Here is a 16263-nt window from a genome sequence, read left to right on the forward strand (position 1 = left end):
GTACCTTTTTTTTTTGCTTTTTTGGGTCACACCCAGCAATTCTCAGGAGTTACTCCTGGCTCATGCACTCAGGAATTACTCCTGGCAGTGCTTGGGGGACCATATGGGATGCCGGGGATCAAACCTGGGTCAGCCACGTGCAAGGCAAACGCCCTACCCGCTGTACTATCACTCCAGTCCCTAGAGGTACCTTTTGAAGTTCCCAAGGCCTCTGTTGTTATTCAGATATCTGCTGATCATCAAAAATTCTAGTTACATCTGCATGGAATTTTCGTGGAAAATTAGCACTGAGCATTCTTTGAAATTGGTAAATAATAGTTCATCAGAAATATCACTGTGTTTCACCCACATATGTGAACAGAAATGTCTGATCCTATGGAAAGCATGAGCCACAATTGTTTCAGAATTACAAACCTATTTCTCTGTATCCTAAAACTATTGCTGGCCCAAGAGCCCCTGAACAAGTTTACCTGCCCCAGTGGTTGTCACTTCTGGCTTGGCTGGAGGAACAAAGGGAGGCCAGTGTGCTGGATGCTTCTGAACTAATTCAAACATCCTTAAATTTTCCTTTAGAATTTCCTGAGGAGACAGAAAAAATTATCAACACTGCAGGGTCACCACAATTTTGTTCTAATGACAATCTATGATCCCAAAACCGAAGAGAGTGGCCAATTTGTAAAAAGATGAAAGCGAAGGCCAAGCAAGTATACCCATCCTCTCCTTCACCCACTTGAAGATCAAGCCCCATTTTAATTATATACAGTAGACCAGAAAGAAAGGATGGGAGGGAGGATGTGATCAAAGGCCAGTACTCAATACCCAAACTTTACAAAAAGTTTTAAGACACAGGCTCAATGACACAAAACATTTTGCTGCATTCTGAAATGCGAGTGGTTGCTTTTAGAAAATTGGTCTTCATTTATGTCTCCACTAATTATTAAATAATCCACATTTAGCTGGCAACATTATTATTTGTTCACCTGTTAGAGAAAAATGTTCCTTCCTTACATTTACAGAAGACTCTGGCCTCCCACTGTTTTTAACCCCTTTGTTTCAGACAGAACAACAGGTCTCCCATCATCCCTTTCAGAACTCTTAAACCTATAATTTTTCAAATACAGGTTCAAAGACACATTTTGGCAAGCTGAAATTTCCAGCCAGTTCTCAACAATCAACTTGCTATTCTAAATAGTGCTGCAATGAACATAAAACTGCGGCATTTCTGCTGTGTAGTTTTGGACGCCTGGAGTATAATCCCAGAAGTAGTATTGTTGGGTTGTATGGAAGCTCAATTTCTAGCTTGTTGAGGAATGCCCATATTGTTTTCCAAGAAGGCGGGTCCAGGCAGCACTCTCACCAACAACACAGAGGAGTCCCTTTCTCCCTGCTTCCATACCAGCACTGGTTTCTTTTGTTCTTTTTGATATGTGCCAGTCTCTATGGTATGAGATGATATCTCATTGTTGTTTTGATTTGCATCTCCCTGATAATTAGCGATGTGGACAGCATTTTTAATGGTACGTGTACACAATGGAATACTATGTGCTGTTAGGAAAAATAAAGTTGTGAAATTTGCTTATAAATGGATGGACATGGGGAATATCATGGTGAGTGAAATGAGTCAGAAGGAGAGGTATAGACATAGAATGACTGGACTCATTTGTGGAATATATATATATATATACACACACACACACACATATATACACACACATACATACATACATGAGATCAATACCCAAGGACAGTAGAAACAAGAATCAGGAGGGCTGGTCCACAGTTGGAAGCCTATCACAAATGCTGAGGAAGAAGACAGTTGGGACAGAGAAGGAACTACCATTGACAAAGACAGTTGGAAATGATCACTCTGGATAAGAACTTCATGCTGAAAACACATAAAGGAACAAACATAACAACCTCTCAGTACCTATACTGCAAACCAAAATACCACAAAGTGGGGAGAGACAGAGAGAGAGAGAGAAAGAGAAAGAAAGAAAGAAAGAAAGAAAGAAAGAAAGAAAGAAAGAAAAAGAAAGGAAAGAAAGAATGGAAGAAAGAAAGAAAGAAAGAAAGAAAGAAAGAAAGAAAGAAAGAAAGAGAAAGAAAGAAAGAAAGAAAGAAAGAAAGAAAGAAAGAGAGAGAGAAAAAAGAGAGAAAGGAAGGAAGGAAGGAAGGAAAGGAAGGAAGGAAGGAAGGAAGGAAGGAAGGAAGGAAGGAAGAAAGAAAGAAAGAAAGAAAGAAAGAAAGAAAGAAAGAAAGAAGGAAAGTACCTGCCATAGAGACAGGCTGGGGGGAAGGTGGCAGGAGGGAAATGGGGAACACTGGTGGTGAGAAATGTACACTGGTGGAGGGATTGGTTTTGAACACTGTATGATTGAAACCTGGCCATAATCAGCTTTGTAGTTTTGTATCTCACAGTGACACTCTCTCTCTCTCTCTCTCTCTCTCTCTCTCTCTCTCTATATATATATATATATATATATATATATATATATATAAAAGCAACTTGTAACAGAGAGATAGTATAAGGAGTGATGTGCTCACCTTCCATGTAGTAGACAGTGATTTGATCCCTGGCACCTAATATAGTCCCCCCAAGCACTGCCAGGAGTGAACCCTGAGCAGAGAGCCAGGAATAAGCCCTGGGTATATCTAGGAGTGGCCCCAAAGCTCTCAAAATTGCATTTTAGGCAATATAATTATAGTGATGAAAATTTTCTTTGTTGACTACTTCACCACCAAGTAGTCCAAGACCCTCCAGCACTGTCCTTATGTCACATCTAGTATGTCTCTTAACTTCTCTCCCCATGATTTGGAATTTTTAGCTTGGTCTCAAAACCCAGGGGTTTGTCACCCAGCAGTATTATTCATTCCCTTTTCTTGTTTATTTACCACAGATGAGTGAGTTTATCGAGTATCTGCTATCTAGTCTTCCTCTAATTTATTTCACTTAATATAATGCTTCCCAGTTCTATATAAGTTGCAATAAATTGCAATATTTCATTTTTGCTATTTCACCATTAGCAAAAATGAAATATTGCAATTTATTGCAACTTTTTGTATATGCCATAACTTCTTTATCCATAACTTCTTTATTCATACCTTTTTGTATATACCATAACTTCTTTATACATTCATCTGTCATTAAACATTTGCTTTGTTTCCATATCTTGGCTACTATACTTAGTACTACCATGATAGATTTGTGTTAGATTTTTTTAATTTTAGTTAATGTTCTTGGTATAGATGTTGAGAAGTGGAATTGTTAGGTTACAATGAGTGGTCTATTCTTAGTTTTTAGAAAGTCTCCATATTATTTTCCATAGAGGCTGAACTACACAACATTCGCACCATCAGTGAATCAAGGTTACTGGTTGATTCCATTGGCATTTCCCAGATAACTGATGATGAATACTTTTCCATATGCAGAAACAGATAAGTATCTGTTCATTCATTCCCTGCCCCAATTTTTGGATGGTATTATTGTCTACTTTGTGTTGTCGAGGGTATTTTTTTTTGTTTTTGTTTTGTTGTTGTTGTTGTTGTTGTTGTTGTTTTTCTTTTTGGGTCACACCTGGCGATGCACAGGGGTTACTCCTGGCTCTGCACTCAGGAATTAATTCTGGTGGTCCCCTGGAGGGAACCATATGGGATGCTGGGAATCAAACCTGGGTCGGCTGTATGCAAGGCAAACGCCATACCCACTGTGCCATCACTCCAGCCCCCTGTTGTTGAGTTTTGTGAGAGCTTTATGTATCTTAGATATTAGTGTTTATCTAATATAATGCTGTGCAAATATTTTCTCCCATTCAGTAAAGGGTATTTTTACTTAACTTTATTTTCCATGGAAAACTTTTTAGTTTAATGTAGTCTAACTTATTTTTATTTGTGTTTTCTTTAATAATAGAGACAAATAATTGAAGGCAGCACTTTAGTCCATATCCTGGAGAGTTCTGTCTCTATTTTACACAATGTATTTTATGAATTCTGGTCTTATTTTGAGGTCTTCAATCACTTAGAATTAACTTTTGTGTATGGTGTGAGACATTGATCCAGTTACTTTATTTGCATATAGCTACCATGTTTTCTCAGCATAATTTGCTTAAGAGGATTTTGTTGCTCCACTTCATGTTTCCAGACACTCTGGCACTGTAGCACTGTAGCACTGTCCTCCCAGTGTTTATCGATTTGCTCAAGCAGGCACCAGTAACGTCTCCATTATGAGACTTGTTGTTACTGTTTTTGGCATATTGAATATGCCACGGGGAGCTTGCCAGGCTCTGCCGTGCAAGTGGGATACCTCAGTAGCTTGCCGGGCTCTCCAAGTGGGACGGAGGAATCAAACCTGGGTCGGTCACATGCAAGGCAAACATCATACCTGCTGTGCTATCACTCCAGCCCCCGAGGCACTTTATCAAAGGCTATTTATGAATCTGAGGGTTTATCTCTGGGATGTCTATTTTATTGTTGGTATTATAAGAGTCTGTATTTATTGCAGAAGCACACATTATTCACCACTACAACTTTTTAGTAAAACTTAAATTCAGAGAATCCAAGACCTCCCATGTTCCTTTTCTTAGAACTGTTTTAGCTACTGGGAATTTTGTTGTTGATGTTATTTTGAGACCACACCTGGTGGTGCTCAGGGGATAGTACTGGCTCAGATGTCATTTTTTTTCCCTTTATTTTATTTTATTTTTTTTAAAGTTGTAGATTTACAATTTTTTGTGCTTTGGTTTCAATTATACAATGATCAGATACCCATCCCTCCACCAGTGCCCATTTTCCACCACCATGGATAATATCCCTCCCACCCCCATCCCCCCCACCCCCCTGTCTCTGTGGCAGGGAAATCCCCTGTGTTCTCTCTCTCCTTTTGGGTGTTGTGGTCTGCAAAAGAGGCATTGAGTGGCAAACATGTTCAGTCCATAGTCTACTTTCGACATGCATCTCCCCTCCTGGGAGGATCCTCCAAACATCCTTTATTTGGTGCTCCCTTCTCTATCTGAACAGCCCTTTCCTCTAGGATACCCGGCTGGCCTCTAAGTTATGGAGTAATCCTCCTGGTGCTGATCTCAGCTATTCTTGGGTATTAATCTCATACTTTGTTACTTTATATCCCCCAGATGAATGCAATCTTTCTATGTCTATCCCTCTCTTTCTGACTCATTTCGCTTAGCATGATACTTTCCATATTGTACCACTTGTATGTAAATTTCATGACTTCATCTTTTCTAAGAGCTACATAGTACTCCATTGTGTAGATGTACCAAAGTTTCTTTAACCAGTCATCTGTTCTTGGGCATTCAGGTTTCTTCCAGATTCTGGCTATTGTAAACAGTGCTGCAATGAACAAACAAATGCAGATGTCACTTCGACTACACATTTTTGCCTCTCTGGGGTATATTCCCAGGAGTGGTATCGCTGGGTCAAATGGGAGCTCAATTTCTAATTTTTTGAGAAACGTCCATACTATTTTCCAAAAGGGCTGAACTAGTCGACATTCCCACCAACAGTGAAGGAGTGTCCCTTTCTCGCCACATCCACGCCAGCATCGGTTGCTTTTGTTCTTTTGAATGTGGGCCAGTCTCTGAGGTGTGAGATGGTATCTCATTGTGGTTTTGATCTGCATCTCCCTGATGATTAATGATGTAGAGCATTTTCTCATGTGCTTTTTTGCCATTCGGATTTCTTCTTTGAGAAAGTTTCTGTTCATTTCATTGCCCCATATTTTGATGGGGTTGGATATTTTCTTCTTGTGGAGTTCCACCAGTATTTTGTATATCCTTGTTATCAAACCCTTGTCAGATGTGTATTCAGTGAATATCCTTTCCCATTCTGTAGACTGTCTTTGTATTTTGGTCACTGTTTCTTTGGAGGTGAAGAAGCTTCTTAGTTTAAGATAGTCCCATTTATCTATCTCTGTTTTCACTTGCTCGGCCAGTGGCGTGGCATCTTTGAAGATACCATTAGCTTCAATGTCATGGAGGGTTTTGCCAACTTTATCTTCAATGTACCTTATGGTTTCTGGTCTGATGTTGAGGTCTTTAATCCATTTTGATCTTACTTTTGTACATGGTGTTAGGCAGAGTTCTGAGCCTATTTTTTTGCATGTAGCCGTCCAGTGATGCCAACACAATTTATTAAAGAGGCTTTCCTTACTCCACTTCACATTACTTGCACCTTTATCAAATATTAGATGATCATATGATTGAGGAGAGATGTCAGTGTATTCAACCCTGTTCCATTGGTCTGCAGTTCTGCCTTTGTTCCAGTACCATGCTGTTTTAATTATTACTGCTTTGTAGTACAGTTTGAAGTTCGGGAGGTTGATTCCTCCCATTTTCTTTTTCCCAAGAATTGCTTTAGCTATTCGTGGGGGCTTATTGTTCCATATAAATTTCAAGAGTGTTTGCTCCATTTCTTTGAAGAATGTCATGGGTATCCTTATAGGGATTGCATTGAATTTATACAATGCTTTCGGTAGTATTGCCATTTTGACAATGTTAAGTCTCCCGACCCATGAGCAGGGGATATCTTTCCATTTCCTCATGTCCTCTTTTATTTCCTGAAGTAGCGTTTTGTAGTTTTCTTTGTACAGGTCCTTTACTTCCTTAGTTAAGCTGATTCCTAGGTACTTGATTTTCTGGGGCACAATTGTGAATGGGATTGTTTTTTTCATGTTGCTTTCTTCTCTCTCACTGTTTGCGTATAGGAAAGCCATGGACTTTTGGGTATTGATTTTATAACCTGCAACTTTACTATACGAGTCTATTGTTTCTAGGAGTTTTTTGGTGGAAGTTATTGGGTTCTCTAAGTAGAGTATCATATCATCTGCGAATAGTGAGAGCTTGATTTCTTCCTTTCCTACCTGAATGCCCTTAATATCTTTTTCCTGCCTAATCGCTATTGCAAGTACTTCCAGTACTATATTGAACAGCAGTGGAGAGAGTGGGCATCCCTGTCTCGTCCCTGATCTTAGAGGGAAGGCTCTCAGTTTTTCCCCATTGAGGATGATGCTTGCTGTAGGCTTGTGGTAGATGGATTTAATTATGTTGAGGAAGGTCCCCTCTATACCCATTTTGGCTAGGGTTTTCATCATAAAGGGGTGCTGGATCTTATCAAATGCTTTCTCTGCATCTATTGATATGATCATATGCTTTTTATCTTTTCTTTTGTTGATATGGTGGATTATGTTGATTGATTTCCGAATGTTAAACCATCCTTGCATCCCTGGGATGAATCCTACTTGGTCATGGTGTATGATCTTTTTAATGAGTAGTTGGATTCTATTGGTGCTCAGGAGACCATATTTAGTGCTGGGAACTGAACTGGGGTCAGCCACAAGCAAGACAAAAGCACCTTAACTCATGTACTTATCTAGTCCATCTTGGTGAAATTTTCTTATTCTACTCAAAGTTTAGTAGCATTTTGTTCTTAAGTCACTGAAGTATAGCACTGTATTTTTAAATTAAAATTATAATGTTACATTGATACATATTGCATAGCATACTTTATATATACAACTTTATGTGTTTTATTATATTATATATAATACTTTAGGGAGGACTTTAATTTTGACCATCTTAACTCTTCTAGTTCATAAGCATAAGATATTTTTCAAACTTCTTGATGTCCTCTTCTATTTCTTTCAATCATGACATTAGTTTTTGATATATAAATACTTCACATCCTTGGTTAATTGATTCATAAGTATCTGATTTTTTTTGTACTTTTAAAATTTCTTTCTCTTGTAAGAAAAAGATCAGAGTATACTCCATTCAAATTAGTGTACAAAATATTGAATACTCAGAAATAAACAAACTATGTGAAATAAAGGGGCTGGAGTGATAACACAGCGGGTAGGGCATTTGTCTTGTATGCGATGAGTTGGGTCTTATCCCCTATATCCCATATGGTACCTCAAGCCTGCCAGGAATGCAGAACCAGCTGTAAGACACCCCCAAAATATGTACAATATATATTCCATAGAAATTCTAAAACATTTAAGAAAGAGTAAAAGACTTTAGGAAATTGGAAAATATCCCATGTCCTTGGATTGGAAGTTTTAATATTATCAAAATGACAACTGACCTAAATTACTATATAGATTCAATGTAATCCCAATCAAATTCCAATGATGTTCTTCAGGGACTCAGAATGGTCAACAATATAGTTCGTATGGCACCACAGACACCCCGAATAGCTAAAACCATACTGAGAAATAAGAAATTGGGAGGCACTGAAACTTTAAACTGTACTAAAAAGCTTTAATGACCAAAACAGCATGGTACTGGAATAAGGACAGACACTCTAACCAATGGGTTATAATCAAATACCTAAAGAAAAATCCCCACATCTATGCTCAACTATTTTTGACAAGGGACTTAGGTATATGAAGTGGAGCAATGATAGCCTCTTCAAAAAATGCTGTTGGGAAAATTGGATAACCACATGTAAGAAAATGAAGTTGGATTACAATGTCACACCTTTCAAAAAAGTCAATTCAAAGTGGATAAAAGAACTTAAGGTCAGACCAGAATTTAAAAAATACACTGAATAAAAGGCATAATGCTCCAAGTCTTGGGACTCAAAGGTAGATTTTTTTTGTTCTTAATTTTTTATTGAGATTCTACAGTTTACAATACTATTAATAACAGTTTCTCATGCACATAATTTCGACATCACACACATCACCAGTGTACCCCTCCTCTCCCATGTACCTTATCACCCTCCTTCTCAAGCATCCCAACTCAACTGTGAATCAGTTCTCTCATTATATTTGTTGCTACCTTGTCGTGTATCTCAAAGGTGTTATAATGATATGGCTCCATTGGCAAAGACAACAGAAGCAAACATTAGCAAATAGGACTTCAAAAAACTAAAAACTTTCCGCATGGCTAAAGAAACATGGGCTAAAACTAAAGAAACCCAGCTGAATGGGAAAATATTTGTCCTCAACACATAAGATAAAAACTAAGATCCAATATACATATATATAATATTAACAAAAAGTCCTAAAACCCTACCTATCAAAAAGTGGATGGAGGAAATAAACAAATCCTTCTCTGAAGACAGATGGATGGCCAATTAGGCACATTAAAAAATGCTCATCATCGGCACACATACCAATCTCAGAATCGAGGGGCTTCTGGCAGTAATCCCTTTAGGTTTGTTACTAAAATATCAGAAATTCAAATTCGCGTGGCCACTATTGTGGCCACATGACATCATATGCTCTTCATAATCAGCAATAGAAAACAAATTTTCTAATGATGTCTTTGTGGTAGGTCTGAATGTTGGGGAAAATTCCAAATAACAATGTTGGGTCTTTTGTCGTAATATTAAATGTGATCAATGCAGAGAGAGAGAGAGTAAAGTGGAAATCAGCCACAAAGGCGGGGGGTGGGTGGGAGGGGGGTATACTGGGGCTCTTGGTGGTGGAAATTGTGCACTGGTGAAGGGACAGGTGTTTAATCATTGTATGAGAGATTTGAACTGAAAGGCTTTGTGACTGTTCTCACGGAGATTCAATAAATAAATAAATAGATAAATAAAATGCTCATCATCATTTATTATGGGCTGGAGCGATAGCACAGTGGGTAGGGCGTTTGCCTTGCAAGCAGCCAACATGGCTGACCTGAGTTTGATTCCTCCACCCTTCTCGGAGAGCCCGGCAAGCTACTGAGAGTATCTCGCCCACATGGCAAAGCCTGGCAAGCTACCTGTTACATATTCGATATGCCAAACACAGTAACAATTGTCACAATGGAGACGTTACTGAGCCCGCTCGAGTAAAATCGATGAACAACGGGAGGACATTGACAGTGACTGTGAACATTTATTATCAGGGAAATACAAATCAAGATGATAATGAGATATCATCTCATATCAGTGAGAATGGCACACATACAAAAACTTGGAACAACCTATGTAGTAAAAAAGGAACTCTCACTATGGGTGGGAATGTTGCCTTGTTCAACCCCTAGGAAAAATCGTATAGAGGTTGCTCAGAAAAGTAAGAATAGAGCTGAGTAATGTGCATGGTTTTCTGAATGGCTAGAAATATAGGCTAGTAGCAAAAGATGGGACTCTGCAGGAATATTTTTCCTGTGGGCCAGCTAGCTGGAGACGGATTCGAACATACACTCTGTAATGATGTTGCAGGGCCCTAATGTTTGGCTCCTCTCATAGGTAAGATCAGAGGTAGGTGTGGTTTTCTGAGTTGGTGGCTGTTGGAGTGGCCACAAGTTAATCTCCCCTACAACATCCCATTAGAACCACAAATTTGGCCTCTTATATGGAACTCTCACCAGGGCAACCTGACTACTACAATATTAGGCCGAAAGTCCATTAGCCCCTACTCCAATCAACATTCACCCAAAGCCCACAAAGAGAACAAGAAACAATACAACCCTAATCAAAAAGTAAGAGTAAGTTCATGCCAAAGTACACATTCCCTGAATCAATGCAAGTGGCTCAACACAAATACACAGAACATCAAATTGGAAGGGAATATCCTTGACAGGGAAAGAAACCATTACCTGTCGAGATCCCTGAGTTCTCCCTGGAAGTGAGGTGGGGACACTAATATTGTATTGGAAAGAACCACTTCCAGACTACCACAGGCACCATGGGAGACAGTGTAGAACTCTATCACAAAGAGTGGATGAAGATAGGAGTCCTAAAGCCTCAGCAAGGAATACCCACATACATAATCTCTCTGATAAAGAATTCAGAGATGAAATGGTGAGGATGTTTAATGAGCTCAAAGAAACAGAACAGATATCCAATAGAATATAGGAGGACATGAGATAAACAGTGGAATGGATAGCCAATAAAACACAGGAGGATATGAGAGCAAGATGAAATTGTAAACAGAAATTTCATTAATAAAATATTCGGTAGATGAAATGAAAAATTTAGTGGATGCCCTCAACATTAAAGTAACAGCAGCTGAAAACAGAATAAATGAGCTTGAAGATCAGATGCAGAAAACCTCCAAGCAACAGCAGAAGATGAAAAAAAGGCATTAAAATAAGCCAAGAGCAGACAGAACTATGGGCTGAATTCAAGAGGAGCAATGTAAGTGTCACCATAAGTCCTAAAGGGACAGGAAGGCAAACCCAAGGAGGAAGTAACAAACACCACCGCTGGAAAGGTCCCAGAGCTGGAGAACATGGCATCTAGATCCAAGAAGCCCAAAGGGTACCAGCTAAAAGAGACCCTAATAAAAAGACTCCAAGACATATTCTAATTAGAATGACAAAACCATAGATATACAATCCTGAAAGCAGCAAGATCAGAGAAGGAAATTACAGACAAAGGAGCATCCCTTAGATTTACAGCAGATAAACTGAATATAACCCTGTGGGCCTGAGGTGAATGATGGGATATATTAAAATAAACGTAATGAGTTATATGGCAGTCTAATTCTAAGTTTACAGCAACTCTGCATACTTTTTCCACAAAGGTTATACCAGATAACATATCGATAGCAGTGGATAAGAATTCCTTTTTCACCACATCCCTGTCGACACAGACTGTTCCTACTATTTCTGATATGTGCCATTCTCACTGCTGTGTGATGGTATCTCATGTCGTCTTGATTTGGAGTTCTCTGGTGAAAGGGGTGCTGAGCTTTTTTCATGTGCCTACTGGCCATCCACCTGTCTTACCCTAAGAAATGTATATTCATTTCCTCTCCCCATTTGTTGATAGGGGAATGGTTTTTTTGAATGTTTTTTTTTGGGGTTGATTTTTTTAAGTATATATCCTGGATATCAAATCTTTATCTCATACGTTGCATAAGCATATTTTTCCCATTCAGCTAGCTGTCTTTTAGTTTTAGATCATGTTATTTATTTTTGCCATGCAGAAGCTTATTAATATTATTTAGTCCCGTTTGTTTATTTCTTTTATTTTGATGCTTTTTCCAGTGGTATCAGATCACTGAACACAACTCTCAGGTCCAAATCTTGGAATTATTTTGCTTATATTTTATTCAATGTATTTTATCTCGAGCGGGCCCAGTAACGTCTCCATTGGAGACTTTGTTGTTACTGTGTCTGGCATATCCAATACTCTCGGTAGCTTGCCGGGCTCTCCGAGAGGGGCGGAGGAATTGAACTCAGGTCGGCCATGTTGGCCGCTTGTAAGGCGAACGCCCTACCCACTGTGCTAAGTTTCTGGTCATATCTCAAAGTCTTTGATTCACTTTGAATTGACTTCTGTGTGAGTCATAAGATATGGATTCAGCTTTAGTATTTTACACATAATTATCCAATTTTCCCAGCACCATTTGTTGGAGGACTATATTTACTCCATTTCATGTTCTAAGCTCCTTTATCAAAAATTAAGTGTCCATGTATATAATAGGTATTTAATTCAGACCCACTGATAAGAGGGTCTATCTTAATTCTAATACAATACAGTTTTGATTACTATAGCTTTATAATACAGTTCCAAATTAGGTAATGAAATAGCTCACAATTTTTTATTTTTCAACATGATTTTGACTATTTGTGGTCTTTTCTGATTCCATACAAATTTTAGTATTGATTTTTCTAGATCCTGGAAGAATGTCATCTGAATTTGAATGGGGACTGCATTGAATCTATATAATATCCTAGGTCGGATAGTCATTTTAATAATACTAATTTTTCCAATCCATGAGCATGGGATATATTTCCACTTCCAGTGGTCTTCCTCTATCTCTTAAATGATTTAAAATAATCATGTTATAGATTTACCACCCATTTTATTTGACTCCTAGATACTTGATGTTTTTGGATACTATTTTAAATGGGACTAAAATTCATTACTTTCTCCTGTGATTCATTCTTTGTAAGTAAGAATAAGACTGACTTTTGTGTATTGACTTTGTAGTTGGTCACTTTGTTGCATTGGTTTATTGCTCCCTGGACCTTTTTTTGGACTCCTTAGGGTCTTATATGTATATAATCATGTCATCTGAAAATAATGATAATTTGAGTTCATCTTTATGAATTTGGATCCATTTGATTTGTTTTTCTTGCCTTATTGCTGTAACCAGGACCTCTAGTACTAAGTTGAATAGAAGTAGAGACAGTGGACATCCTTGCCTTGTACATGATCTCAGAGGGAATTCTTTCAATTTTTCACAATTAAATATGATGATACTTGCTATAGGCTTGTTATAGATGGTTATTATTATCTTGAAGAAGGTTCCTTCCACCACTATTTTGTTGAGCATTTTTATTATGAATGGACACTGGATCTTGTCAAAGGATTTCTCTGCATAAGCTTATAACCTAGCAATTCTACTTTTGGGCATCTATCCCCAGGACATAAAGACACTCTCTCAAAAGGACATATGCACACCATTATTCACTGCTGCACTCAGTACAAGAGCTAAGATATGGAATCAACCTACTTGTCCAAAGATAGAGGAGTGGATTATGAAGATTTGGTATATATACAAAATGCAATACTATGGATGAAAACATGAAATTTGCCGCAATATGGTTGAAATTGGAAGATATCATGTTGAGTAAAGTAAGCAAGAAGACAAACACAGGGGATGAAGCAATAGCACAGTGGGCAGGGCATTTACCTTGCACACAACTGACCCGGGATCGATTCCCAGCATCAGATATGGTCCCCTGAGCACCACCAGGGGTAATTCCTGAGCGCAGAGCCAGGAGTAACCCCTGTGCATTGTCGGGTGTGATCCAAAAAGAAAAAAAGAAGACAAAAACAGGATGATATCACTTATCTATGAAATGAAGAATACTGCAAGAAAGAACATATTGTAGTAAAAGGGGAATACCTAGATCACATTTGACCCTCGTGTTTAGAGAGGAGAGAGACACAGAAGGAAAGAAATCAAATGGGAAAAAAAGAGAACAAGAAGTAATGGGTGAACAGACATCAGGGCTTCAGTTATACCAGTGATATGAGTGAGGGGTATAGCCATATATCCAAAACACAGTCAACAGAACTCAAAATATGAGATTAAACTGGCAATCACTGAAACTTTTTTAATGGGCCTGTCAAATTGACAGGCAGATGTGGAGTGAGAATTGGGGTGGGGAGGGAATCTGGGAACACTGGTACATGGAATTTGACACTGGTGGAGGGATTGGTGTTGAATTATTTTGTGCCAAAACTCAACTATCATTAAATTTGTAAATCATCGATCTTTACTAAAAATTAAACTTAAAAATTAAATCACTTAACTTCCCGTTAGTCGTCGATTTGCTCGAGCGGGCGCCAGTAACGTCTCCATTTGTCCCTGTCGCGTGCTAGTGTAGCCCAATGGCATCTCTTCGCTCCGGGAACATGGAGGGCCTCAAACCGATCGTTCATGACCTTGACAAAGAAGTCTGACCATCTGGTAGGTGGGCGGCCACGCGGTCTCTTGACATCCCGTGGAATCCAATCAGTAACAGCTCTAGTCCAACGGTCGTCTTTAAATCTCATTACGTGACCAGCCCATCTGATTTTCGATACCTTGGCATATGAGACAGCGTCCCTGATCCTTGATCGTCGACGGATGTCAGAACTCCGGATTCGTTCTCTCATTTGAGTGAAACGTGATATTCCAAGCATAGCTCTTTCTATTCTTCTTTGGGAGACCTGAATGGCGTTCTCATCTTGTTTGCGTAGGGCCCAGGTCTCTGAGGCATATGTTAATGCAGGAAGAACAGTGGAATCAAAGAGATGTGCCCGGAGCCGGAGGTTCTTCGTCCTCTTAGCTATTTCTTGGACGTTCTTGAAGGCGTTCCAAGCCGCTCTCTTCCTCCTGCGCAGCTCGGGTGCCAGGTCATTTGTCATGTTGACCTCTCGACCTAGGTATACATAGCTGTTGCATTCGGAGATGGTCGTTCTGTTGAGAGCGAATGGGGCGTCAGGAACAAGGCTGTTTCTCATAAACATTGTCTTCGTAAGATTCAGCTGTAGTCCTACCTTTCCACACTCACGGTCAAAGTCGGCCAGCATTTGTGCCGCTTGGCTGATGTTTGGGGTTATTAAAACAATGTCATCAGCAAAGCAGAGGTGGTGTAGTTGCCGACCATCTATCTTCACTCCCATTCCTTCCCATTCCAGTCGTCGCATGATGTTCTCGAGGGTGGCACTGAAGAGTTTCGGTGAAATGGTATCACCCTGCCGCACCCCTCTCTTGACATCAACGATCACTTCTTTGTAGAATGGTGAGATCCTGGTAGTGAATCCGCAATACAGCTCACGGAGGATCCTGATGTATTGGGCTTGAATGCCCTGATTGGCTAGGGCTTCAATGACCGCTTCCGTCTCAACAGAATCAAAGGCCTACTTCCACTACCCAGCCGTCGCCACACTCCAGGACGCTTTCCGGACCCGCGCGGCAGCTCCGGCCGAGACCCACGCACAACTGAAGACCCACAGAACAAGGTAAGCGGAACTCTCTGAGACCTTGGACTCCAGGCTCGGCGGACCCAGGGACAGAGCTTCTCTGCTTGCTCCCACCACCACAGGTGACAAAGGGATTCTAATTAGGAGCCCCACCCTACCCTGCCCTGTCTGCTTCCGTCAACCACCCAGGGATCGAATTGTGCACAGGAGACCCACCCTACCCAGATAAATATCCCACTGGCAGACTTCCACTCTCAACACTACTTCCACTACCCAGCCGTCGCCACACTCCAGGACGCTTTCCGGACCCGCGCGGCCGCAAGCGGCCGCGTGACACATCATAAGACACTAAATACCCGTCTTCTGGAATTGTCGTACCATATTTGATAGGGTTCAAATATGGTAACACCTACAAGGGTGATTAGAGGTCACCCCAAAAGCCTCTATACCTCTCGGAAAGACTGGCAAGCTACCGAGAGTATTCCGCCCGCACGGAAGAGCCTGGCAAGCTATCCGCTGTGTATTCGATATGCCAAAACCAGTAACTACAACTGGTCTCATTCACCTGACCCTGAAGGCTTCACCGACATGGCAGCACTGAGAAGGATGAGAAAGGAGAGGCCGACAAAATCTCAAGGCCGACCTAGGCTGCCACAACGAAGGAAGACAAAAATGATCGTCTGTACTTTCAATGCACGTACGCTAGCATCAGATGCATCCATCGAGGACCTGATGGTACAAGCGCGAATGATCAAGTACGACATCATTGGTCTGACCGAGACAAGAAGACACGAATCTCACCATGCCGTTTTCGACACTGGAGAAGAATTGTTCCTCGGAACATGCGATAAAAGAGGTGTTGGAGGCGTCGGTATCCTTGTCAACACA

General features: G+C 40.1%; 1 protein-coding gene across 5 annotated transcripts in view; it reads right to left on the reverse strand.

Annotated features, from left to right (window-relative positions):
• ATG4A (autophagy related 4A cysteine peptidase) overlaps nt 1-16263 on the reverse strand; it is a 110500-nt gene that overhangs the window by 2223 nt on the left and 92014 nt on the right. For all 5 annotated transcript variants that reach the window (XM_056125756.1, XM_056125757.1, XM_056125755.1 and 2 more), the window contains one exon: nt 471-579. In XM_056125756.1, coding sequence (XP_055981731.1) covers nt 471-579 — 109 coding nt within the window. The remainder of the gene's footprint in view (nt 1-470; nt 580-16263) is intronic.

The sequence above is a fragment of the Sorex fumeus genome, unplaced genomic scaffold (assembly GCF_029834395.1).
Source record: "Sorex fumeus unplaced genomic scaffold, SorFum_2.1 ptg000058l, whole genome shotgun sequence".
Classification (NCBI taxonomy): domain Eukaryota; kingdom Metazoa; phylum Chordata; class Mammalia; order Eulipotyphla; family Soricidae; genus Sorex; species Sorex fumeus.